Here is a 27,769-nt window from a genome sequence, read left to right on the forward strand (position 1 = left end):
TTCTGTCTGAGTCTCTGCAGCCTTGTCTTACTTCATGCATGGTTTGTTCATTAGTGGTAGACAATATGGCCCTAAAATAATATCACGATATTTCAGGGTATTATTGTGATACAATATACTTGATGATATGACAAAATACAGAAAAACTATACAAGATATTTTAATTATTAATTACAAGAACACAGAATTGTAACGCCGAGTGCACATAGCACAAGCATAAATAAGTGGTACAGTTTTATATGTTAGCATAAACATTACAGTTTGCCTTCAGATCTTCAGAAAACACAAAAACAAATCTGTCATTTCCTAAGTTTGTAAAGTACAATGGTAAGCGGCTGCAAATTCACTCTTAACCCTGCTTGTTGTTTCCATCTTTTTGTGAACATGTTGGAATATTGCCATTATCATGATATGATTTTTTCTGCCATATTAAAAATGATTCAGTTATTATCCTGAACAATATGCACACCCCTGCTGTTCATCCTTTCCTCCTACTGTTTATACTCACATCCAGAGCCTCCTGAAGCTCCTCCGCTCCTCCTTGAAGGTTTTCTGTCTCATCCAGTTTCTGCTCCAGCTGATCCAGGAAGGCGTTCTCCTGCTCCAGGTAGGAGAGCAACTCACACCAGCATGCCCACACCTCCTGCAAAACACACACATGTACAACAAAATCACCAGGAGGCACGGGCAGAGATGAAGAGAAACAAGAGAGAATGTACTGAAAAAAAATGGCGACCCTTTCGACATTTTCATGTGTTAGAGGGAACAAAGACGGCTGGACAGCAGCAGAAAAAGACAGAGCGAGAGATTCTTCAACCATAAACTCAAATTACCAAAAAAACCAAGACGCAGGGGTAATTATGTCTCAAGAAAATGTGGCACAAAGGGGAGTGGTAAGATGGAGAGGAGACTCACGTCGAGGGGGCACAGACAGAGAAGCAGAGAAACAGGAGGACAGGTAGACGACTACAGACGCCACTTTCTCGTGGTGTTTTGTTTTAGATTCACTTATTCAGCTTTGGCGCAGGCCGTCGTAAGCAGCATCTGTTCAACATCAACATGTTTGATTAGATTGTTTCTGCCTCCAAATTAGCAACAGTTGCTTCTGTCTGGGCGAAGTGATTGAATTGGCTTCAGGAATGTAAAATGAAGCTAAATCTGGAAATATGTTCAAAAAAAAAAAAAAAAGCTTATGTCACACACAAGAAAAAATTGAATTGTTTGCCAATATTGTAATGCACCAGCCAATAGCTGTAAGACAAAGTTGGTGGTAGCGTGTGTGGTTTTATTGCATCGATAAGTGGACAGGCTTTTTAACAGAAGCTCATCAAGATGCCAAAAGCTACAAAGAGAAACCCATTTGCGCTCACACCACCCGAACACGCTAGTTATATATAGGATTCTTATTCCACATTCTGGCACTGATATTGATCAATAAACATCACAGAGAGCGCAACAGCCACAATTTGTGCATCTTGAGTCACCGGAGGAGCAAACCCAGAGCTCTCAATATCTATTACAGATTAAAACTGCCATGGGAATGCAACTTTTACTGCCTCTGCATGTATTTTGTTTTAAAGTTGTGTTAGAACTTACATATAATACCTTGTTTCATTTTGTTATGCTCAAGTATTTTTACTTGCTTTTGTCCTTTCCCTGCTTTGTGTCACATGCCTTCTGGGAGGTTGTTTCCAGCAAAATGTTACTGGTTAGGGTGGCTACTGGTTAGGGTTAGGGCTGGGTCATCTGTACCCTTTGACCGCTCCTGAAATACTGCCTATAAAATACCTGCAGTCATCACAGAGCAAGCAATGCGTGCATCTCCAAATAAAGAGGCACAGTGCAGCACATTTTATGCACATGACAGAGCAGCAGTAAGTCTATGTATTATTCTAATATAATGGTAATGGAGCTTCAGTGTTTTTCTAAACAGACAGGTATGATTTCACTCCAGTAAAATATTTGAAGCACTGCAGACATTCTACTCATGCAGATAGCTCCCAGATATCTGTGTCTGAGATTTCTGTCTTGAAACCACAGAAAACATCGTCTACACTTTTCACTGGGAATATTTTCAACTTAACAATGAAAGCCCAACATGTGTTTATCCAGCTTGTATCGCCATCATGTTTTTTCACCTCCAGCCTGATCATTAAACATTAAAATATCTTACTTTATATCAAATTGACTCGTTTTTGATAAAGCTTACTATTTGGAGGTCATGAGGTTACATCTAAAATGCAAGAAAAAAAAGCCTCAAACATTGCTGCCTGGCTGATCTCGTTTACCCTTAGCTCATCTATAATAAACGGTGTACTCTCACACACTCATCTACACACAGCAACATGCCCTCCAGAGCTGGCGCTGATGTATGTGCGCATTACGGCCTTGACACAACATGTAAGGGTGTTTTTACCTCGGGCATACACACATAAACACACACACCCTTTTCTTTTCCCCTTGTTAAAAGTTTCAAGCACATTTTGGCATTACTAATGCATACCGAGGTTATCCAATCAACACTTTCAAATGATCAGACAGCGCTCGTACCTCCAGAGTTTTACATTTTCCATCCAGCCGGCTACACAGGCGCTGGTAGTTAGCTGTCAGCACGTCCAATTCAGACCGCAAGGCATCATGGGCAGTGGGTGGGGCTTTGGCGATGAAACTGTTGACGCTGTCAGTCAGGAGTTTGACTTTTAACTCCTTGGAGTGGACCTCTTCCTGGGCCCTCTGATGGAGACACAAAGTAAATGAATTAGCGATGCTTGTCAGAGGTTGTTTGAGACACTCTGGGACATTAGTTGCTTTAGTTTTTGTGTATTGAGAAGCCTCGTTGTGTCAATGAAACTCTTAAAAGTCATCTGGACAGTGAAAGAAAAAAACAAGGGGGCAAGAGATAAAGAGCAGGAGAAGGAAAAGTGAAAGTAAGAGAGAGGGGGGCTTAATGGATGGAGGGATGGATGCACAAACAAATGAATCAATGTATCTTCTGTTGACAAAGCCACCGAGTGTAAAGAGACAGAGAGAGACAGAACGAGCGAGTAAGCCAACGAATCAATGAATGAGGGAGTGTAGCTAATACTTTCCCAAACGATGGAGGGAGGGAGCAGAAGACGGGGGGGATTAAGAGAATAAGCGAGTGAAGAGATTCACGAATGGAGTTTCCTTTAAGTTCGGAGCAGAAAGGGAGAGTGAAGGAGAGGAAGAGGAGGTGAAAGGAGGGAGGGGATGGAGGAGGAGGAGGAGGGGGAGATTAGCAAGAGCAAGCAGAGTGAAATCAATTTTTAATTTTCAACTTGACTCTCAAGCAAACTTTTTTGGGAGCACGGTTGAATGAATGGGGACTACTACTGCCAAGGCTTTTTGGGGTATATCACAAGGCAAATAAATTTACATCACAAGCACATTGCATTAAAGTTATGAAAGCTAAAAAAAAAACGTACAGTGATGAATAGGCAAATTTATGCAATTTAATATAAAATTGAGGAATGGAGGGAATGAGAGTGAAGTGAGGGGGTTTGAGAAACAGACACAAAGCTGTGTGTGATAGAAAAAAGATAAAAAGAGGGGGGAAAAGAAAGAGAGCTGGTTTTCAACTTCAACAATGAAAAGAGAGGCAGCAGGCGGGGGCATTATCGACCTGGAATTAAGCGGGATCAGAAGAGAGTGGCAGAGAAAAGCAGCTGCATAAAGTCGGTCAGATGTGGGCCTCCGCTGTGAATATAGACAAGACTGAGATCATGATTTTCCTGAAAAGGCCCAGATATCAGGGGAATCCAAACAGGGCTCCACATAACTCTGAATACTTAGAAGTAAAACCATATACGCAGGCACTTTAAATGTGGTATGGATGACCTCATAGTAAAGGAAAGAGGACTTTCTAAACCATGACGTTGGCAGACCTAACCACACCTGGCCAAGAACATTTAAATCCATAAGGGAATGCATAAATAGTATTGGGGTGGTGAGGAGCTAAACTAGTCTGAATTAGCATTTTGACAATTTAACAGAGTGTAAACCTGCCAGGAAAAAAGTTTCACAGTTGTCTTTAAACATGCACAAATCTTGACTGATAGAAGTAGTATTATAGAACACTTCAAGCTGGAAAAAAAACAAAAAAACAAGTACCTTGGTGTCCACATCACCGAGGGCCAGACCTGGGTACTGCATACTGACAGCCAGGCCACATTGGTTAAAATAATGTGGTTAAAATTCATATAAATATTTTTTAAGCGCTTGATCCAATAATCACTTAAACTTATATCCTGCAAATGTCCATTGAAAACAAACTGACATCTAAGATGAGTTGAGTGATTCACAACGTGAACTCATGGACTGAGTAACATGCAAGAAAACATTCCACCTTAAAAGCTGCCAGTAGCCTTTGTGTAGCACAGTGAATTACATTATTTTTTCTCAGTCTGTAACTGCAATCTGTTCAATACATCCTTTCATTTCATAGTTTTGGTCCACAAGTGCCACTCGTGGGAACACTGGTTACATAACCTTGAATCGAGCCACAGTTAAGTTAACTGTGCATGCATGCACACACGCCGTAAGTGCACTCTGGAAAAAAAGCACTACAACCCCTTCTCAGACACCCCAGGTATGCCCTCAAATACTGAGGAATTTATACTCCTGCAAATTTGAGAGCATCCTGACAGGTAACAGAAGAGGTACAGAAACCGCACCAAACAGGACTGAAAGGCTCTGCAAAGACCAAACTATAGGCGCTGCCCTACCCTACCTAAAGGATGTTTACACCAAACACTGCAAAAATAAGGTCAGGAGAATCAGTTAAGATCCCAACCTTCCCCCTAACAGCCTTGTCTCCCTGTTTAGGTCAGTTACACTAGGCCAGTGCTGAGAGGCTCAAAAAGAGCATCTACCCTCAGGCTACTAGGATCCTTAATGAAGACCCTGCCTGAGACTTCCCAAACATACAAATATATTGATAATCACAGTCTTTTATTAATGTCAACAAGAGGAGGAGACAGCATCACTTCCTTAAGTCCTTCGTTTTTGTCAAAATAGCACCACAATATAAAAACAGACTCTCAAACCAAAATAAAATTCAATATTTACTTGCAGAAAAACTGACATTGTCATAGAAGTAGCAAAAGACCGTATTCTTGGTTTTGGTACCCACCTTGAGCTCCTCTACGGCTTTGCGTAGCTCTTCTGGTGTCTTGTATGTAAAATCTCTCTCCAGGTAGTCTTCCTCAGCCTGGTTGATCCACTCCTGCATCTCCTGCATCTCCTTCCTCAAAGCCATGGTCTTATCAAGGCCACCTTTCAGAGCGGACTTCTTAGCATAGGCCTTGACGGAGGAGAGGAACACACACATCAACACAAACACTTGACGTTGTTCAGACACATGAAAGCAGGAAAACACTTTGGATGAAGCTTCCACACCTGTTTGCAGACGTTCTCCCACTGGCCGTTGAGTTCGTCCAGCTCTTTCTGGATGTAGATGGCAAACGGCGGCTCGGCCTCTTTCTTCAGGTAAAGACCCACTTCGTTGATGCCGTTGACACTGGGCTGGATGGTGTGGATGTCATTCACCAGAGCCTGGCCAATCAGAATGCAGGGCCGAGGAGGATGAAGGTTAAGCAGGCAGAATTATGACCATCGTCATTTTAGTCTTAATGAGGAATCTTTAGTTCCTTTTTTGTTTTTTTACTAGAAGTCACAAAAAAACGTGTTTATCTGCTCATTTTCATTTCCTCCATTTTTCATTGGGGAATATTTTATAGACTCCTGGATATTTTATGAATTCTTAGGGGCATTTTTATCCTGAGAACATTTTATCTACTCGGTAAAAAACATTCTCAACCTTTTATCAACCTGTGTTTTGAGAATTAAGAGCTGTTGTATTGATATTCTTTAATTTTCATTTTTTTAGAAAACACAAAAAGGAGAATTTGAGAATTTGTTGTCAAGAAGCTGTAGTTCAGACTCCAGTAATATAAAGACGCAAGGTTTCCTTACCGTGCATTGCTCTAACTGTTTCTCCAGAGCTTCAGAGTCTCCCAGTGCCGGCCATTCCTCGTTCAAGAACACATCCACATCTGCCATCCACTTTTTTAAAGTCTTCACATCATTCTGACAAAAACACAGGAGAGCACATTGAGATTCAGATATGTCCATCAGCAGATCATATCCTGTGTTACCTGGTTATGAAACTGGACTTTTAAGCAACATATAGTCATCAGTCTCACCTCGAACTGCATCAGTTTAGCCATGAGTTCCTGAATTCTCTGGGCATTGTCTGCCAGCGTGGTGCCAAGTCGTTTCCAACGGGCCATGACGGTGTCCATCTCCATGCGATACCTACAGAAAATTGTTTCTTAATTATTGGTTTGTGCAATAAAGTATTTCTTCGACAATGCATTACTTATGAAAACCTCCTGTTTAGACCATTCTCTGCATTTATTACTGTGATTCTCTACCCAAAGTAAGAGCCAGCTACTTGTTACATTGACCTTATGAATAATTGGAGGAAACATTAAGAGAAACTAAGGAGCAATCACTAACCTTCGATTAACCGTCGATTAACCGAACCGTCGATTATTTAATCAATTAGTTCTTTGGTCTGTAACATGTCAGAACATGGTGAAAAATGTTGATTGGTGTTTCCTAAAGTCTAAGATAACGTCTTCACATTTTTTTTCTTGTCTACACCCTGAATATATTCAGTTTACTGTCATTGAGTACATTTACATGTGCAAAATGTTCAGTTTTATGGCCCTTATTTTAAAAAAGACAATATTCCTACTAAGCTGTTGACAAATAACATGAAAATGATTATACCTCTAATACTCCTGTTTACATGCAGGCTTGCATGCTCTGATTAATGGTCCTTAGCATGTCGTTTATCAGATTAAAAAATGGAACAGGGGGGCGACCTCTAGCTCAATGTGTAGAGTGTGCGCCCCATGTGCCTGAGGCCTCGGTTCAAGTCCGGCTTGTGGCCTTGTGCTGCGTGTCATTACCCCTTCTCTCTCCCACCTTACCTGTCTCTCACACTGTCCTATAAATAAAGGGAAAATGCCCCCCCCAAAAATATATTAAAAAAAATTGAAGAGTGGAATAGCTGTTGCTTGTGCTGGGATTTTTTCAAAGTTTTCCACCTGTGGAGCACTTCTTTGACTATGTGAATACAGCATCCCTCTTTCATTCCTTAAACCAACTTGAAAAGGTCAGTGTTGTGAAATTTGTGCATATCCAAAAAACAGTCAATATTGCAGTTCCACAATATTTAAAAGTAGGTGTGTTTCTCCTTTCGATCAGAAATCATGGCAACACACAGAGCAGACAGCAAACAGGCAAACTCCCTCTTTAGTCGCATATTTTGAATGCGCTGCATAAATGTAATAAGAATGCTCAAAAAATCTAAATAGTATCATCATATCCCCCATGTCTTAAATGGAAAATGCTTAATTCGAAATATGGTCTAATTCAGAATTTTCAACTGGATACGCTATTTACATGACTGGTATCAAATTTGGACTAATATCATATTTGGGAATTAGAGTGGAATTTTAGTGTACCTTCCCACCAATGTGTTCCAGAATAATCATTAAAAAACGCTGCACCAAATGCTATTTCTTTGCGTTCTTTCCTTCAATGGATTACACAGCACTCTATTGTTTTCCATTTCTTACTTTTGGCTGATGTCTGCTGGAGCTTTCTGGAAGACCTGCTCCACGGCTGATGTCAGGTAGTCCACCTCCCCCTGATGTTCAGCCAGAGCCCCCTGCAGGGTCTGGACGGTTGAAAAAGAGACACAGTGAAAAAAGGTCAGGTGCAGGGTGGATGTTTGGAGGAGGGATAGACTGAGAAAATGCAAGTCAGAAGAGCTCTGATGGCCATTTTGCTTGACAGGTGGAGGTTGTGTACGCAATGGGGGGAGGTACAGATATAGAAAGTAGAGTTAATCGGAAGTGTCAATCATAAAAAATGAGAAGGTGAACATGAGCAAAAATGTGCCTGTCATAGCTCATTGGACAAAAACTCAATAAACAGATAAATAAATAAAAAATGGTGCATGCAATAGGGGATCCAGAGGTCCAATATATCATATTTGCCTCTTTTTGTAGGTATAAGGATCTATGAAAAGCAGGGTGAAGTGGGAGCGCAAGGGATGATGAGCATGAGAGGTCATGAGGCTGCCAGTGTTAACGTTTTGTAACAAAAGCCTTTTCACACTATTTGATTTTGCTAACCCTGCTGTGCAGGATGAATTACAAGTGGATAGGTGAGGGAATTCCTGGTGAACTTTAGGTGGGTTGCAGAGGAAGATTTGGGGGAAGTAAGCCTTGTTCACACCAAGGTGGCTCAGAGGCTTAGTTTAGCTTAGTTCAAGCACAGCCCCTGGACAGGACATCCGTCAGTTACTATGGCTTACCCACAATCCTTCTGCTGCAACACTGAATCCCAAGCAGGGAGGTATTAGAAATATTTTTACTCAGAGTTTTGGCTTTTTCTTTTCTTTCCACCTCTTCTCTCTCCCAATGATTTGTATCCAGCTGGAGTGCAGGGAAACACAAAGACAAGCCCCTTTCTGTAACTGACTTCCACTGACACTTTTGAGATGAGTGAGCAATTCAAGATCAAGATCTAACGGGAAGCCGAAAAGGTGACACATCTCAGTGCAAAATAAAAATAATGCCTGTGACTCTCTTTGATCACGTTAATAAACAGCCTCCTGCCTCCAGGGTTGTGTAATATGATGGCATACAGAATGATAAATACCATTAGACAATATAAATATTACTGTATCATATATGCAACTTTCATTTGACTGTGAAGCTGCCTCGTAATTCAATGGTAGAGTGTCTCAGGGTGTTTAGGTTACTGCTGTGGCGTTTTAATAGTAAATGTGTGCATTAACGCTGTAACGGATGTGTATGTTTTTCCTTTTATCAATCTCTGACCACCTTTAGCCACAAAAAAGATATATATGTGGGCACATCACTCTGTTATAGTTGTTGTGAAGAAGTTCTGTGTTTTACACCGTTGTAAAATAGACATCTTCGAGTTTAAGTCTGTTGTAAAGACAAAAACAAAGATGCCATCATGGGCTTTAAGAAGTTAATTGCAGTCGTCAATCAGTTATCTAAATAGTCCATCCCTCGCACTTCTCACGCCATCACTGCTGCAAAGTCGCAAATCAATCATACGATGTAATAACACCCAAATTATAAGTAGTGATTGAATACTGCAATCAGGTCTTTAATAACTTCTACCCGCAGCTGTTGATGATATTAATAATCATCTGTCACTTACTTCCACCAATCAGGGCTGTTTTTAATATCTGCTGGAGATCTGTTTTTCGAACACAAGGTCAGGATTCAAACCAAGTTCCCACCTGACAGGAGCGCTCATTACTTTAATGAACAAAGTAAGTAGAATGAGAGGTGATACTGTCACCTGGGTAAAATAAGTATTTCCAACCACACATATGTTTACACACATGCGGATTCTTCTCTGAGTGACGAGAGGGGAAAGACTTGTGTCGAAAATTAATGACGGCTTATCAGTATGCAGAATGAATTCCTAATTATTATCTACAATCAACTTTAATTAATCTCAGGCTACAAGGCTTGATCTCCCTGCTATGCTACAAGACCATTATCAAGTTTAAAGAGGGCACACACACAGACACAGACACACACACACACACACACACACAAACACTTTCCTCTGTGGTGTGACCTTGACTTACAACAAAGATAGAAATCAACACTCTTAAAACAACATGAGCAAAAAGAAAAAACGACCTTGTTTGATTTTGAATGGAAATGTGGATTCAAACTGACATCATGGAAAATGTGTATGTGCGTGTGCTCAGCTCCGTATTGTATGCATACTGACACACTGCACTGGCGTTGTGTGTGTGTATCTGTAGGTAGATATTGTGATAAACAGAGACACTGATTTGCTCCACTGGGATTTTGCTCACCCGCCTCTCATAATTGCAGAGTTGTAGACAAACACACCAACAGCAGACCGGCTCTGGTCTGCTCTCTGCATGTTAATGCAGATGCAGGTCTGGCTTCACAAAATCGACGATTCTCACTGAAATTGAAATTCACTCAGCTTGTTTTTAGGCTTCTGAAGGTGCACTTTAGCTTGTTGTTAGAGCTGCCACTTTTAATGCAGATTGCTGTTCATGATACAGGACAGCAAACAAGGAGCAAGGTGTGAATGTAAGCGGCCATTCTCTATTTAGTATATGGCTTTAAAGTCTGATGAAAGACAATTTTGTCCGCATCTTGATACTTTAACAGGATGTATTCACTCTTAAAATAGGGGTTATGGTAGGGATATAACTTAGCGAGGGATTGCTGAACTGCTTCCCAGTGGGATATTAGTTAGGAACAAAAACGGAAACACTGAAGTTACACAGACCGAACAAGCAACATTGTCTTAAAATACAAGTAAAAACACATAAACACTTTTACCTAAAGTGTTTATGTTGTAGATACAAGTACTAAGTTGAAAGAGCAGGAGCACAAACACCTCAAGGAAACCCTAAAAGCTTGTAGCTGCCGAAACTGAACTTTCACTGAAACAGCAACAAGTTGCAGTGAAAAGATCAGATGCAGCCACCTTGTTTCTCCCTACTTGGATGGAGTATCTTCAGGTGAGGTGGCATGTGTTGCGTGTGTGGTTGGGGTAATTATGTGTATGCACAAAGGTGTGAGGGGGAAGATTAATGAGTTGCAGCAAAGACGCAGCAAAAAGTTGAAAGGAAGCAAAAAGGAAAAAACAGTCATAGTAATAATGGGAAGTGGAGGAGAGCTTGGTTTGAGGGTTAGACATATTAAGTTCGTAAAAAGATAAAAAAAAACCAAAAACATGCTTTGTCGAAGTGCAGTGAATTTCATGCACAGCACTTTTATTTTGAAGTGCTGTTTTATTTCTTTGTGTTCTAAGCAAACTTTGTGAAAAATGTGTATATTTATATTTATTTATTTATATATTTTTTAATTATAATGTGTGAACTTTGAAGTAATGACTAAGGAGAAATATGGACCCCTTGACTGGACCAGTTGGGAACAACTGTACTACATAATACCGTGACAATACAATGTATCTGTGGTTCGCAGAAATGTAAAATGCCAACATTTTTTTCGGTTTTTGAGTTGGGCGGGGGAGCATTAAAAAGGGCATGCCCAGAGGAAGGCAGCAGAAGTACTGACATTTGGAGAGTCAAAGCCAGAAGTACAGTGGTAATATTATTATTTGTACTCAGTATAATACAGTTACAAATAGAATTTAGGATAATGGGTATATACTGTAATGTGCCATCTAAAAGAAATCCTTTGCTATTAACACTGGGTTATGTTTCAAGCCAACTTAGTTGAAAACGACCCCTTCTTTTTAAAAGAACACTCCGGCTGCCGTAATGAGTCGTTCTACAAGGATTTTATGTTTACTACGGTGATTTGGGGATGTCCTAGTGTATCAGATCCATTCAATTTACTCACTAGGTTGTGGGTATGAATCAGACTCTTGGTTAATGGGGCATGTCATCTGTTTTCTCTCCCTTCTTTATCCTCTGCCTGCTACCTCAAAGAGCAGTGGAAAAGCATCCTTTAAAAGAGTGCTGCTTTGGCAGTTTGGCATCGCCAGTGGCCATATAACTTTACTACACGCAGTAAAAACTGATTACAGTGTTATACAGCCCCACAGGATTAGAGAGCCAGCACCATTTTGGCACTTTATGGGAATTTGTAAATAGATCTGAGCAGCAGTGTTGTCAAGAGCACACAGAGTGATACAGAGCAAATCCACCCATCAGCTGAATCACTGTTGACTCCGAGTGGATGATGGGATTAGAGTATACCCATCTAACAGCATAATTACCTGTGATTCATACCACATGTGAGGTGCTATTACACCAACCTCCAACATTACACTACACAGCATGATTCCAGGTCTGATGAGTTCAAGGGACAGTTCACCCCAAAATCAAAAATACATATTTTTTTCTCTTACTTGTAGTGCAATTTATCAATCTAGATTGTTTTGGTGTGAGTTGTCTAGTGTTTAAGATATCAGCCATAGAGATGTCTGCCTTCTCTTGAATAAAATGAAACAAGATGGTACTCCTGTGGTGCTCAAAGTGCAAAAAATTACATTTGAATACTCAACAGCTATGTCTCTTTCCAGAAATCATGACCCTGTTTTTCATGATAATCCACAAACCATAATGTGAGCAATTTCCTGTAGGAACTATTTTCTTTCTACTGAACTACACCCACCAACCATATGAAAGTGCAGAAGGAAGCGTGCATCTTCTCATGGAGGAGAGACCTGTGCTCATGACAGCACGAGATGTGAACAATATTAGCGTCCTCCTCAGCTGAGCTGTAAAGTTAACTAGCTTAATGGTGCTAGGTGAGCTAGCAGTAGATGCACTGTGATACGATTGGCAGGTGTAGTCCGGTAGGCTCTCATGACATCACCTTCACAAGATGGCAATGCCCCTATCTCAGATATTTTAACCTCACTTAAGCATAGTGGGGTAAGTAGGATGTGTCATTCATCTTTAAATACAGTCTATGTTCACACCAAAACAATCTAGAGAGATAAATAGCACCATAGATCAGATGTTATGTGAGCACTGAAAGCAGCAGTTACAAGTTGAAGTCAAAGCCAAAGATTTCAAGGTAGTTAGGTGACATGAAAGCAGTTAAAGAGAAAGTGTAAGAAATTATAACAAGAAAGGGTGAGAAGAGCTAAATAATGTGTTAAAGCAGTTTGTTTTATTAGTTAATTATATGTATGTGAATCTACTCAGAGCAAAAACTTCATAAAAGATATTAAAATATGAATATATCACTCATCTGCAGCGTGTGTGTGTGTGTGTGTGTGTGTGTGTGTGTGTGTGTGTGTGTGTGTGTGTGCTTACCTGAACGTCCTTCAGTCTCTGATCCATTATAGGATACTCTGTAACGGCCGTAGATGGGATGGCCAGCTTGGCCTCGCACTGTTGTAACCATGCCAACAGGGTTGATATGGTTTCCTTATAACGAGCCGGTGGCAAGCTTTCCAAAACTAGAGGCAGACAGAGAGAGTGATATGTCAGAGAGGCTGTCAGACTGTCAGTAATGTAGTAGGGCTGCAAACTGTAGATTTTTAAACTGAATTACACTTTTTATTTGAGTTACAAAACATACAAATACCATCCTGAATGCATATTCAATAAAACAAATCTTCTATCCCGCAGTATGAGAAAACACACTGATTCTGCTGTGCTCAGTGAAGATGGGAAAGTTTTGTCTTTCTAAAATAGTTGCAAATTAATTTTGTGTTGCGTCCAATTGGAACGAACCCATCAAGGAACAAAAGCCCTCTTTTGCTGAGATGCACCCTTTTATTAATTTTAATCTACAGACTAAGACGCTGGGCTGGACATACTTACTGGCATTTTCCTAAACAGGTTCTGTGCTTCTGCATACATTCATATCCTCTCCTTGGCCAAAATTAGGGTTGGAGTGCCTCTTGGGACAATTTGGATCCTATTTTATGTCGCTTACTATTATAATTATTAGTCAACACTTATTATTCAACACTTTTGCGGCAAATTAATTTTTTCTGCTGGTAACACAAAGCTATTTATTCCAATAAAGACCACTGAACTTTTAATGCTGTTGAAGTCAATAACTGGATGGCAACCACATTTCTTCACTTAAGTCTGGGCAAGAAGAGTATTCTAATTGGTACCCCTTAAATATTTCTCATTTCTCATGGCTAATTTGATACCCTCTTACTTCATCTAGTCATTCTAACCAACGTGTTAAGCTGTGTTTTTTTATTCCTGTTTTTTGGAGCCTGAAACACCAAGCCGACAGTCGGCTGTTGGTCAATGTCGGGCCATCGGTTGACGTCTGTCGCCCTAGTTTTTGCGGTGTGTCCCAAACCATTGGCACTAGTTTGCCCTTATCAGCATGTTGAATAGGCGTCGGAGACGGTGAATCCCATTGATGAATGAAATCACTCTGATTTGGTTAGATTTCAGTCAGTTTAGAGCTTAATTTCAAATATGGCAAATATACTGGGAGAGAAAAATAAAATATAAATAAGAAAAACACCAGAATGCCCAACCGGCATATTCAGGAAACAACGTTCATGTCTGAAAAGGAGTCGGGGGAAATGAAAACTCAAATTCATTTGAACTCATTCATTCAAATCCTACCCCATGTTTTCAAATTTATAAAAAAAATAATAATAATTTTCAACATAAATATTCCCAATTTCTGCCCTGATATTCACCATTCACAAACGGACGAGAGGGCGTGAGATTGAAATAAATTTGTCATATGAGGTAAAATTATGTTTTAGCCAATTAGCTCTTTAGCTGACATGGTTTGTAATTGTTTGTCTTTTTGTTCACTAGTGCACATTTGCTCTTTCAACATCCACTTGTGTTATTAATGTGCTAACAGGCTAACCTGCATCTTAAATCCGTCCCGTTTTCTGGTAAGCCATTGGCTATAGTCTTTGGGGTGTGTCTAAGCTCAACTTTTTGGACAGGACACATGCGTCATGGGGGAACTCAACAGTCGGCTTCTGTCTCCACTAGTTCTTTAAAGTGATGTGGTGTGTCTGGGCCTTTATAGCTCACAAAATTACTTGTGAAATACCTGAAAATCACATTTTACATTGAAATGTTTCACATTTGAAATGTCTTCATTTCGAATACTTCATCTCCCGCATTCACAGAAATTTGTGTCTTTCCTTGTTTTTATGATGTACTAACCGAACCACGTAACCTTTCAATTCATTCTAATAAAGCTTTTCTGATGTAAACTGAAGCGACTAAAAGAAATGTGCTGACCTGACCCAAAGTGACTTCAGAGGCAGAGAGCAAAAAAGCCACAAAAGGAAAATGTCTCATTTAAATAACTGCCGCACTCCTCTTAGACAAAGTCTTTTTTATAGGCTTCTCAACTGTACTTGAATTTGGCACGGTAATCTGTCTGTGCGTCCTTTGCTCATCCGTGTGTGTGTTGGATATCTGTCCCCTGGTGTGGGTGAGAAAAGCGCAGTGTGTGGCACGATGGAAGAGGCTGTCTGAGTGAGTAAAAAAGTAGAGTTTGTCTGCTTGGCTGTCAGCATCTTTTCTCCTCTCTCTTTCTCTTGTCCCACCCTCTACATCTTCCTCTCTGCATGTCAGTGTCATTTTCTCACTGGCTATATTCTTTCCATCTTTCTCTACCCCACCGATATAAATAGCTATCTGCTCTCGTTTTGTTTCAGCGTCTGCCTGATTTAGTTTTTCCTGTCTTGATGGCCGCAGCTTTCAGCTTCTTTTTCTATCTCATTAAGTCTCATTGTCAAAGAGATCTTTACACACCCGCAGTCAGAGTAGCACTACAATTGGACTAAATGACTCACTCTCACTCGCTGCTCACCATAAGGACAGGTGAAAAGGTGTAACCAGGTGAGTGCTGACTGACTGTTCACACATGAGTCACCTGGCTTGTAATTCAGCTCTAAAATTGGCCTTGTGACTTGTAACAGGAGCATGTTTATTTCAAGGATGACGCTCACAGCTCTTAAAATTAGAGCCTTTTTTCTGACATTTTCCTTGATGCCTTTTACTTGAGAATGCAGATCATTTGAAATGTTGCTGCATCACTTGATAGCCAGGGGGAACTGTCAGAGCCCCCTGGGTTCTCAGAGAGGGCCTAAGGTAAATCAAAATCTAATTGTGCCAAGTATTACTTCTCACAAAGCATTTTCCCCACAGACCACCATTATAAAAGAGATGCCTGTGAAACTGTTGACAGGACACCTCGAACTGCAAACAAGGAAACTTTTTTACTCTTTTTGTTACTATTTTAAAGTCCCAGTGATACAAAATATAGCTTATCTTTAGCTTCTGTACTGTGAGTTTTTTTCCCAGTGAAACTAAATATTTGAGCAGTGTGGAGTTACAAGAGAGACTGGACCGCTAAAAAGATGGCGGGTTCAGAGTTTTGTACAATACAGAGCTACAGTTGGCTGCACACACACCTACTTCACTGTTACAGCAGGAGGATGAGGAAAGATGAAGGAATAAGACCTCCACCCCATTTTTTTGGTAAAAGAAACGTATTGTCTCTACTAATGATAACGTGCGATTTTACACGATTGATACGGCTCATTGTTTACCCAAAGTCTTATGTGATTGGATATACATTTGTTAATGTCTCTGAATGCAGGATGACTCAGGAAATATTTTGAACTATTTTACCTGGTTTAACCCTTTGAAACCAGAGCAAATTGGCTTCTATCCAAAAACAAGGCAAAGACCAGCCACAGAAAAAAAATGACACCAAAACTAGCAAGAAATTGGTAAAAAGTCCATGTCCAAAGAACCTGACTATGTCTATCTATCTACTGTATCTATCTATCTATATGTATATAACAGTTCAGTTCATGTTTCAAACGGTTAACATGAAGAGTTAAGACAGGGATTCTGATGTAAAAAAAATACAGATTTTTGATGTTTGATGTCAGCGTAAAATCCAACAATACAATTCCAGACAGATCTCCATATGGAAATTCTCTTTTGTCTCTAACAGACTCCAGCGGTCAGTGTGAGCATTAATTCAGTACTGGAGCTGACAGAGATTCAGCGTCTTGCCCGAGGATATGCCAGCAAGGTGGATGTTTGTTGCAGCCAGGTCATGCAGTTAAAAGGCAGTCTTGCTGTGCTATTGTATCATCCTAAAAAGGCTTTATTTAGTGAGTTAGTGGTTTAAAAATGCTTGCATCGTTGACATTGATTCTGAGCCTAAGAAATAAAAATAATGACTATAACATAAGAAACTGTGCAGCATAAAGTGAAAACGTTTCTTGAAGATTGATTTATTAAACGCTGTGCTGTTGTGCACATAAACACTACATGGTAGTAACTAGAGAGCAGATCATATGGAAACAGTGCTGTATTCATCCCTGCGTATGCCCACACTGAGACATCGCTGTGGGCTGCAGATCTCAATGCATTTGTTCCGTTTTTACAGCAACCACAACAAATGTGTCTGTGCCGAATGTTGGGTGGTTGTTGATGTTGTGGGTTGAGACATTTGCCACTCTAAATCTGTCTGATACAGTGTGTGGGTTACAGCAGGCTGTCAAGGCCGACTTTCAGCAGCGGGAAACTGAATAGTCACTTATATCCTCTAAATTGCTGCATCCACAGTCCTACACAGACCTGGGTACTAAAGATACTAAAAATATTTTCTTGGTTTTTACAAGATTAGGAACTGGAATGCCACAGCAATCTCAAATCCAAAAGAAATACCAGTCTTGGTGCCATGAGAGGGCACAGTGTCCCCCCAACACTAAAATAACAGCACATTTTTACTATAGGAGAATCTACAGTTAAGAAGAGTCTATTTCTGTTTCAAAACTACTGTTTACTGGTCAGATGGAATATCTGTGTCATTTGAGATTTGACCTTTTAAGTTATCTCTAACAGCTAGGTGGGTTTAAACTGTGTACAACTGTATAACAACTCCAAATAATAAGGTACTCAGAAAGAGTATGTGCAATTATATTAAATTATTAACTTAAATTGATGAGGTTCTCAGCAAACCTACAGAATTGAGATCAAAGCCAATCTGGACATTTTCTGATTAATCCTTTTAAACCTGAAGTGACATCAGCTTTAAGATACATGCTTTTTACAAGCTGTTTAACCCTTTGAAACCTGAGCAAATTTTTTTGCTGTCTTTTGAAAACATGAAGGGAAGAGACTGAGAGCAACTTGACAGGAAATGTCCCACAAATTGCAAGAAATTAGTAAGAGGAATAAGGGAGGGAATGTTTATTTAAAAAATAATGTCCAGAAAACTATTTTCTTAATAATTCAGAATTATGTAACAAAAAAAAGTTTATACGTATATTCCAACTTCCAGCACCACTTTGGGGTCATTTTCTTGTTTTTTTTTACCTTTCTTTTTTGTTTTTTACCTTTCTTTCTATCTTGCTTTTTTGCTTGTTTTCTGGTAATTTTCTCGTAACTTTTTACTAATGTCTTGCGCATTTTTGGGCCATGTCTTTTTAAGTGTCTCAAAGCCTTCTTCCCATATTTTACACTGACCATAAAGCGTTGCATCTCTCTCTTCCTTGTTTCCTGTCATCTCTCTGCTATCTTCATCTAATAAAGGCTCAAAATGGCCAAATGATAACATAAGAAATAAAAAACAGCCAGTTGCACACTGTTATGACCCCACAGCATTGTGGGTGAATGACCCATGATCCACGAGCCATGATCTAGAAACCTCCGCCAGCAGCTACAATTAATGAGAAGACGACACAGAGCAATGATCAATGTGAGCTGCTTTAAGTTTAAAAATGACTGTTTTGTGTCTGTTTCATTGATTTTTTGAAGGTGAACCACACCTCTAACCTGATGCTGTTTTGTGAAAACTTGTTGATACTATACGTTGAAAGGATTCTTTTTTTAAATTCTTTCTTTATTTCTTTTTTTCTTTCTTTCTTTCTATTGCTACCTTCCAGCCCTCTGAAACCTTGTTTGAACTGCCCTGTTTGATAAAATGCTCAGGCTTTGACACAATATCTCAGAGAAGTTTTACATCCATTTTGATAACAAGTCATTACTTCAAGTTCATTGTTTAATATCTCAAGGGCAGTTATTCTGTAGGGCGGCTGTCACTTGTTATCCAGAAATACAAAGATTTGCCTGTAAAAGTTTAATAGTTGGTATTTAACTTTATGTATCAGTCAGTATTGACTTATTGCGCTGTGGTGAGAAAACAACTGAAATGGCTTGAATCAGCTCTCACTACTGAATTTTCTTTGGTAATATTGTCTGGTTACACTGTATTTCAGTCTGATTTTAGAAAACATCATAGTTTACTTTTCTGTCTTGCTTCTTCACTACAAATATCCACACATCCTGTCATGATCACAAAAACTCCCCGTGTTAGTTAGCTTGCCAACTTACCCTTAACAGTGATTAAAGCATCATTTAGCATGCTATACGCACACGTGTAAAATATAAACCATTTTCAAAAAACATGCCACTTTTGTGAAGCAGTTTAAATAAAACTGGATGTTTCAGCACAGCTAGTAAATGTGCTTCCTCCATTGTGTACTCACTGGCTCTGCATTTCCTCAAAGTTTACCAATGTCAAGGTTTAATCTTCACCACGTGTAAGTTAAACTCAACATGGATGTTTTTTACAGATTTATTTTGCCCTTGTGAGCAACTGTGGTGATTCTTTTGAAATTCATATATTTTGCAGACATGTTTGCTTTTTGTCAAGCTTTGACATTCATATTTCATTTACTTGCAGATAAGATAATATTGAGGCATCTGAGACTTCCCATATCTCAACAGTCAAGGGTAGTGTCATAAATAACAAGTAGGGGTGTAACGATACATCCATTGTATTGATGCTTCGATTTATATTCCTGCAATCGCACTACATTGATAAGTAAAACAGCAAGTCGTTCTTCTAGTGTGACTTGTATCAATCTAAAATCATTTTTCAAGGTATAAATGGATTATATCGACACTAAGAATTTACGCATTGTATTTAGCACGTCAAACGTTGTTATGTAAAAGTTCTTTGTGTGCTCCTAATTTTCAACTTAAGAGCACATGTGGTCCTTGGGAAAAAAGTCAGTGTCAAGCCCTGAGTTCAGTGTATCATGCTTTTCCATCGTTTTACCTCCACTGCAAATGCATATAAATAGGCATTTTTATTTCCTCTATTACTACATTGACTTCTACTTATTGAATCATATCTGAGCCCACATTGTTCTTGCATCGAATCACCACCCGTGCATCATAATGCACATCGTATCATTGTTAAAACATAAAACAAGAATAGTGTCCAAAAATAAGACCCATAATTTGAGAATTCAGCACTTTAAGAAACACTACCCACCAAATACTGAAATATAGGACACCTAAACCGAAGCAGGGGCCACAAGGTGTCGTAAAAAAGGTGAACTCTGCACTAAATTAATTGTTGGGATTAGATTTTTGTAGTGAATCAGCTCTCTCGTCTCTCTTACCTAGTTGTAACTGCCTCTCTCTTGCCCTCAGATCCTCCAGGACCTTGTGGTAGTGCTCTTTGAAGGCATTGATGTCGGCATCCAGAAGGGCTGAAGGGTCCTCCTCCCCTTCCTTCTCCTCCTTCAGCTCCTTCAGCTGCTTCTCCAGAAGATCCACCTGAGGCTGCAGGGAGGCGAGGCGAGCCACCTCCTCCTGCCAGAGAAAAAAAGGGTCACATCATGGATAGCAGTTTTCAATGTGTCTTTAAAACTGGCTAGAGTTATGGTAGCTATAATGTGCTGTGTAACTTATAATGCAGTATAGACATGACCTTCATCCAAAGTGTAACCCTCCATACCAATCCAATAAAAACTGATCTGAGGAAAAGTATTGTGTTTTCATTTTCAAAAGCTCCACTCCATTTGCCTTTTGCTTAATCAGTTGTATTTTACAGAAATGTTTAAATACACTCCCAACTGTTAATGAATATGAAGCCAAGCAGGAAATTGGACCAGCTCAGCAAAACCGAAATGTGAAACTTTTCCTTTCTGAACTGTGGGAAGAAATCGCTGCTTTGTCATCACAGAAATAGGGGAAAAGAGTCAGTGCGTGTGGTTGAAAAATTGTTCTGTACTTTTTATCATCTGTTTTGTGTTTACCACCTCAGTAAAACGCAAAAGTTGTATATTCACGTTTCGATGTCAAACCAGTGGGTTCTTGATTTTCAGTGGTGTCATGTAAGGAAGTAATCATTTTTTGTTACAATATTTTAGTATTTTTGGGAGTATCTGTAGTTAAGTAAAGTTTTAATATTTCTGTCAACTTCCACTGTGACTCCACAACATTTCCTAATTAAAATGTATACTTTTACTCCACTACATTTCTATGCATCATAATTACTTACTATAAATAAAGACAAAGAAAAGAATGGGAGGAAAAGAAAAGACAGATTAATTTTAAATTGTGAAAAAGACCTTGTTTTTTTCTTCAAGTGTAATACCACTTGCTTTTTTTTATCACCATCATTTATTTGTACCTTTACTTTCAATAATATAATAATAATATAAACATAATAAGGCAGATATATAATTTCTGGCTGGCAGCCTGTCATTTTGTCAGCTCAAATGGTAATCTAGAAGCTTCTCTCAGCTGTTGCTTATTAGCTAATTAAGCTAACATTCGGTCCACAAATTTATTAAAAACAGTCTCCAAATGACTTGAATTAAAACTGTTAACTGTATAAAATAATGGACGTAGAAACCGTGGACCATTTTAAAGTCCTAATTTCAGCATTTTGGCTATTGCCATCTATTAGCGAAAGGGTGGCGGTAGCCGTAGCACTAGCTGCTAGCTTGGTTAGCACGGTGCATTTACAGCTGTGGTTAACTTGGGTAGTTCTCTGTTTTATTGGAAACATGGGGGGACAGAAAACAAAAAAACAGGGAAATAACCTGCAAAAAGTTCTTTAAAAAATATAATTTTTTAAATATGTTGTTTTGATAATTTTACCGACATTTTTCCCTAGCTTTTTAAAAAAAATGCTGTGGGTTTGAATCCTTATCTTATTTCCCCCGTACAGTTGTCATGAATGTTAAAATAAGCGATAGAGACCAACACATTTATTTATGCTGTAAAATTTCACATATTAACATGGGCACTTATTGGCATTTCTGCTTTAGCCTAATTTTTTAGCCCTGGAGGTTGCAGGTTGCTAAAAACAAAAATGGTACAATGGGGACTAAATATGCACTCAATGTCTTCATGTGATATTGTGTGTAATGTCTGAGGCTAAAACTACAATTCCCCGACATCAATGTAGATGACACGACAGCAGCGTTCTTGTATTGTTAGTTAGTCTTGGCATTATAAGTATGAAAAATATAATTATAATATGAGACTGTTGATTCATTCAAACATAACCCTGTTAAGCTGCTTAGCTTAAATACATTTTTTTCTTTCAAACATTATGTTTTCCCTTTCACTAATACCAGTGATTTTTAAGCTGTTTTTCAGGTCATTTCCTTGTTGTTTTTTTGTTTGTTTGTTTTAACTTTCCAGTTTTCTTGTTTGCTTTTACATTTACTCATTTTCTTGACCTTTCTACTAATTTCTTGCTTTCCCCCCCCTTTTTCAAGCCAATTTATCCAGGTTACACAGAGTTAAGTATACATTGATCCCGCAATATTTATTAGAGCTAAATCTTAGCTTTGGAAGTAAATACTAGTTTACTACTGTTGGTAGTAAAGCTAGTTGGCTAGTCGCACTAAAGACTGGAGCTTACTTTTGAGCAGACAAATACACTGTTTAATCTGTTTGTTAACCTTTTACTCTTGTGTGTTTTAATCCACAAAGATAAAGACATCAACTTTAATCCCACCTCACGTCACCACTGAAGCTTGTCTGACAGCTGTTGAGTCAAGTCATCAGCTACAGATAACATTGACACAGGTGGTGTTATCAGCAAAACCAGCAGTAATAGACTGAGAGGGCCTGATTAAAAATACTGAGCTCCATGGATGCTTGCGTACCATCATTTGTAAACTACTTATATCATGAATCTTCACCAGAGCTAAACAGGATGTTTCAGATCAGTAAAGTCTCAGTTCATCAGCTTCCAAATAAATCACATTTTTCTGAGCACGTAGGAGGGCTGCATGACATGCAAAAAACATGGTAATGCAATTATTTTGACATATACTTTGATATAAGTAACAATTTTCACTGAAAAATATACAAAAATGATGATGTGATTTTTGTTACCAAGCGAGCATGTTTCCTAAAGTGAAATTTAAGTTTGTAGGATGGAGCGTCTCTGTAGCAGCACAAAGCTTCATTTATAACAATATACTGTGACACATTTTACCTTTAAAAAACTGCAATTTGAATATGCCACTTGGCCATGTTGCAATATCGATAACATTTTGATTACTTGTGCAGCCCTAGCGTAGAGCCTAATCTGAAAGGAAGCACTGGGTCCAGCACCATCTAAAAGATAGCATGGGTCCTACATCCTACACGATCACCCCTTGGGAATAAAAGTTGCCCAAATTGTGTATTACGTTCTTAGAAAACGTTTCTCAAACAGGAGGAAACTGAGCATTTGTTGGGGATTATTTTCAGCATTAGATTAATCCACATTTAGTGACCAGTGAGCAGCCTATTTGTAGCAGCAGGTTAGAGTATGTGGGACTGAATCAAAATCAACTACAGTGTGTGTGTGTTCATGTTCATGAAGCATAGCAAAAGTTCTCATTTTATTCAAAAATCTTTCTCAAGCATCTAAACTATCAGCCGACTGTGGACGTCACACTACAATTATCCAACCAGATTTTTCTACAAATGATAATGATCCAATGATATCAATTTAAAACTGTTCTCCTCTCTGCTGCTGTCAGTTGTCATTTCAGGACAAACGGACTACCGTGGCACCTCTACCCACTAAATATACACGCAACGATGAAGTGTATCAACAAAGGATGTTTCACTATTCATCTTTATTTTGCTCTGTAATAAATTATTGCTCACTCTAAAGAAATAAGTTACCTAGTACAACTTTTTGGCCTATTTATGTGTACTTGTTAATAGGACACATTCATTTGTTGACAAAAACAAAAAATATAGAATGTCATCAGGTTTCTACTTTAAAGTAAGGAACTATTTCAAGCTACTTTAGTTTAAATTGCATAAAAAGTGAGCAGGATCAGTCCAGGTGAGTTGCAGGATGTAGCAGGTTGGAAGGGTTAATATTCACTGAACTGTTCGGGGAGGAAGGCTTTAAATGTGGCTCAGTCTTATCCCCCTGTAACACTGAGTTAACACTCTAGCCTAGAGCCAAGAGACATACCCCCTATTCATGAATAATGTTCGAAAACACAAGCTTTTATAACCGCGATAAAATATATTTTCATAAGCTGACAGTTGGCAGCATGGTTTGCCGTTGGGAAGGTTGTTTTAAAAGTTTCAGTAAATATTTTATTTTTGCTGAAGTCTCTTCTGTTTAATATAAAGATAGGAAGTCAGAAAGTATTTATATGTGTGAGCATGTGTGTGTACCTCATTTGTGTCTACGTGTGGGCGCACTTCTGAGGGAAACCTTGCTTCTGTGAATTTGTCTGCAGTGGAAGCTAGACATATCTTCGAAGAAAAATCTAATTTCAGCTCTCTATTTCCTTTTTTCTTCCCAGCTTTATCATCATGTTTTTCTTTTCCTCCATCATTTGTTCACCTCCATTCTTATTCCTGTCTTACTTTGAAAGCTGTCCTCCCTTCTCTCATGTCTGTGGCATTTCTTCCTGTCTGCACCTTCATTTCAATCTACCGTCCTCTCTTTCATTTTAATTACGCCTCCCCTCCTCTCATCTCTCCTTTTAGAAGTTTGTTTCTCCAGAACTGCTCGTCACTTCTCTTCTCCTGTTGTTTATGGATGTTACCGAAATGAACCTGTGTGCGTGTTTTATGCCCGTCAATACTCATGCTCTTTAAGCAGCCCTCTCATTCGTAGTCACATTTGGTTTAAAGCAGGTGCTTTCAAAGTCTGAAACTCCGCCTGAATTAGAGCTTTGATCGGGCAAAAACAAAATGTGGCCCAACCTGAGATGAGCCTGCATAGTTTCTGTCCTCGCCCGACCTGAGCCTGAGCCACAGCAGCAATTTTAAGCCCTGAGCCTGCTTGAAAATCCACATATATATATATACAAATATATATATTAGAATATTAAATAGTACTAGCAAAGGCCTGACAAGTTTTTGAAACTACTTTTTATTTCTTCTCTTGTTTCAAGAGTCCGTCATTGGCTGTATATCTTGCGCACGACAGGTCCGGCATAGCAGGCTAAGCCCCTCAGGGAGTCTCTGTGTTCCAGAGAGCACAGCGGTCCACGTTGATGTCGTGCGCGGATGTGATCATCACTCTCCGCTGCATGTTACGCACGTCTTTTTCACTGCTCGGGAAGCAGACACAAACGCTGCCAATCAAGTCACCATGCAGTCCCTCTCTCTGTCTTTCTCTTGCTTTTCCTCAATTTTCATGCAGCTCTTTCAATTTTTAGACAAAAAGCTACCAGTTTTGTCTGTCTCCTGCACAGAGGTTTATGTGATGCCTCCCTCTAATGTTTTGTCAGTTTAAATGTAACTCTAAATTTCAACATTTTCATAAGTCATCATGGATTAATGGTAACACTGCTTATTCACTACTTATGACATCACACAGACGACACACAGGTATGCATTGAAAAAGTAAGAAAAAAAAGAAAACCACACAAACAAAGTGGCGTAAACCAGACCCAATTCAAGCCCAAAGGAATTCTGAGAAATTATAGCCCAGAACCAAGTGGAGTGGGCCCAGTTGGATTCAGGCAAACAAAGACCTAATGCTCCAAATTTCAAAATTGGAACCAAAGTATGGCAAATTACTTATTAGTGGTTCCTTTTTTGCAAAGTACCCATGGGTGTACAGACAGCTGTTCGTTTGCTTTGATATTTAAGAAAATGTAAAAATCTGATGATTCTCAGGCAAGTCCTGAGTATTTTTTTTCTCTATGATTTCTAAAGGAATTTTTGAACATCTATTTGTGTTTTTCAGCTTAGGAAATAATGAATTTCACCATGTAAGTTACGGGAAATTTAAAAATGTATGTGTTATGGGAGCGTGTTAGGATCTTATTGAGTTATGACTTTATGAGGGAGTGCAATTTTTGACACAAATATACCTTTTGTTCCTCCCTCTGCACCTCCCCTTCAACTCTACCATGCACTCTTAGGGAGTCCCTCACCTCACAGTTATCTGAAAAGACTGAAACTATGATCGATCCTCATATTTGGAGAAAGCTAGAGCCAGGAGACAATCAGCTTAGCATTGCATAAAAACTGTAAGCAAAGGAGAAGAGCTATCCCATGTCTGCCCAAAGTTTTACAAATTTGATGACAAAAACCTTTTTTTATTCTGTACACCAACAGGGAAGTAAAAACAAAAAAGCTGAGGTTTTTAGTAAAATTTCGGCAGAGCCAGTTTTGCTTTTCCCCCTGCCTCAGCTAAGATACCCATCGTGCTCTTAGAGACAATGTTTCAGACGGTTCTCCTAATAACTCTGATAGTTTCTAAAAAAATAAATAAAAACACAGTGGCTGTACTTTCTTTGAATGCACCATTTCTTGAGTGTAGGTGTGTTTAAAGAACAAACTGGAGAATAGGAAAGAAGAACATTTCATTCAGTCTGTGTCTGCATTAATGAATAACTTAAAAAATACTTACAGAATATTGCTGTGACAGACAGATGCATGAAAAAAGACAGAAATTCAAACAAGCCAAATAAATAAAGATGCTGTATAAAGAAGAAAACAAGATGTAAAATAATAATCTAAAAAAAGGAAACAACAAATGGATTTCAACAAAAACAAATGAACAAAATGAAATTGTTATGTGATGTTTAGCAGTGAATGAAAATGAGAAATAACAGACGATCCTTGAGACAGTTTGGGCTCATTATTTGACTCACCCGGCATCGCTCCAGTTGCACTTTGAGTGGTTCTGGTTCAGAAGCTGGAGGCGCCTGGACTTTGAGCCAGTTCTCACTGTTGTCCACAGCCTGCTCACACTGCTCATACAAGCTGTAGAAGGAAAGCACCTGCAGGAAAACACACACACACACACACACGCACTTTGAATGAAGGTGATAAAAAAGGCTCCATTCAAATTCCACAAAGACACAAGCAAACACCCACACAACATCTGTCTTGTTTCATAAAAACTCTTTCTCAGTTTGCCGCATGATAAGTCTGAATGACCAAATTCTGAGCGTGAGTCACATCACTCTGCAGTTCTAACTCAGTAACTGGGAACATTTTTGTGTTTAAAAGTCTATGTATGTAGTAAATCTGTGTTCACCTGCCTCACGGACACGTTCAGATAAAATATGGAATGCACCATATGTTTCAGGTACAGAAAAAAACAAAAACATGGTTACGTTGTCACACTATTGGCTCAACTTCAGAGCATTTTGTCCACAATGCAAGACAAAAACGCAGAATAATTGTATATAGCTTTCGTTAGGTGTGGTGCAATTTAACAGTAATATTTAAGTATGAAATATTGAAATAATAATACACTCGTGATAATGACATGTAAATAATCCAGCACTTCTTAAATCATTTCTGTTTCTTTCTTGTCATGCTTTGTCTCCCTCCCCCTGCACCATCTGGTTGCCTTTTCACTATCTATCATGTATAAATGCTCTTTCTGTGTATTTTTGTTTGGTAATGGTGACAGACTCTTTCTCCACCTCCCTACACTTGTGTTTTGAGTGTAATTCATTGGCCAAAAAAGAGACAAAATGCACAATAAACCAAGCTGAAGCTATAGTTGGTGACTTTTATGAAAATGACTAGTTGTCAAAAATTCCTAAACTGTTGCTATATTCTGAAAGAAGTACATGAGACACAATCTATGAAGAAAATCACCTCCTCCTCTTCCTCTCGGGGCTTCTTATCTACCACTGTTCATCAAAAACAACCAGTCAGAGCGAGGGAGTCTCTACTGCAGCTGTCAATCATTGCTTCTGAACTGTGGTCACATGGTCAAACGTGGTAGTGCTGGTCAATTATGAATCAGGAGTCTGTTACTGCATTGTTTATTTCTCACCTCAAATGTTTTCAGAAAGATATTTTAGTGCACTGTTCAGCTGTAGAGTGAGAAAATTTGCTCCGGCGGGTGTTTGTTTTAACTTGACTGTTTTT

At 39.0% G+C, this 27,769-nt stretch overlaps 1 protein-coding gene across 2 annotated transcripts in view; it reads right to left on the reverse strand.

Annotated features, from left to right (window-relative positions):
- Window positions 1-27,769, reverse strand: part of dmd (dystrophin) — a 324,760-nt gene that overhangs the window by 115,522 nt on the left and 181,469 nt on the right. For both annotated transcript variants that reach the window (XM_088074779.1, XM_042513262.2), the window contains 10 exons: window positions 26,533-26,661; window positions 20,059-20,251; window positions 12,929-13,074; window positions 7,671-7,771; window positions 6,225-6,336; window positions 5,995-6,108; window positions 5,419-5,574; window positions 5,153-5,323; window positions 2,551-2,733; window positions 509-643 (listed from right to left, as the gene is read on the reverse strand). In XM_088074779.1, the coding sequence (XP_087930905.1) occupies window positions 509-643; window positions 2,551-2,733; window positions 5,153-5,323; window positions 5,419-5,574; window positions 5,995-6,108; window positions 6,225-6,336; window positions 7,671-7,771; window positions 12,929-13,074; window positions 20,059-20,251; window positions 26,533-26,661 (1,440 nt within the window). The remainder of the gene's footprint in view (window positions 1-508; window positions 644-2,550; window positions 2,734-5,152; window positions 5,324-5,418; window positions 5,575-5,994; window positions 6,109-6,224; window positions 6,337-7,670; window positions 7,772-12,928; window positions 13,075-20,058; window positions 20,252-26,532; window positions 26,662-27,769) is intronic.

Source organism: Plectropomus leopardus, chromosome 24 (assembly GCF_026936395.1).
Source record: "Plectropomus leopardus strain MGB_pleo_1.0 chromosome 24, ASM2693639v1, whole genome shotgun sequence".
Classification (NCBI taxonomy): Eukaryota; Metazoa; Chordata; class Actinopteri; order Perciformes; family Serranidae; genus Plectropomus; species Plectropomus leopardus.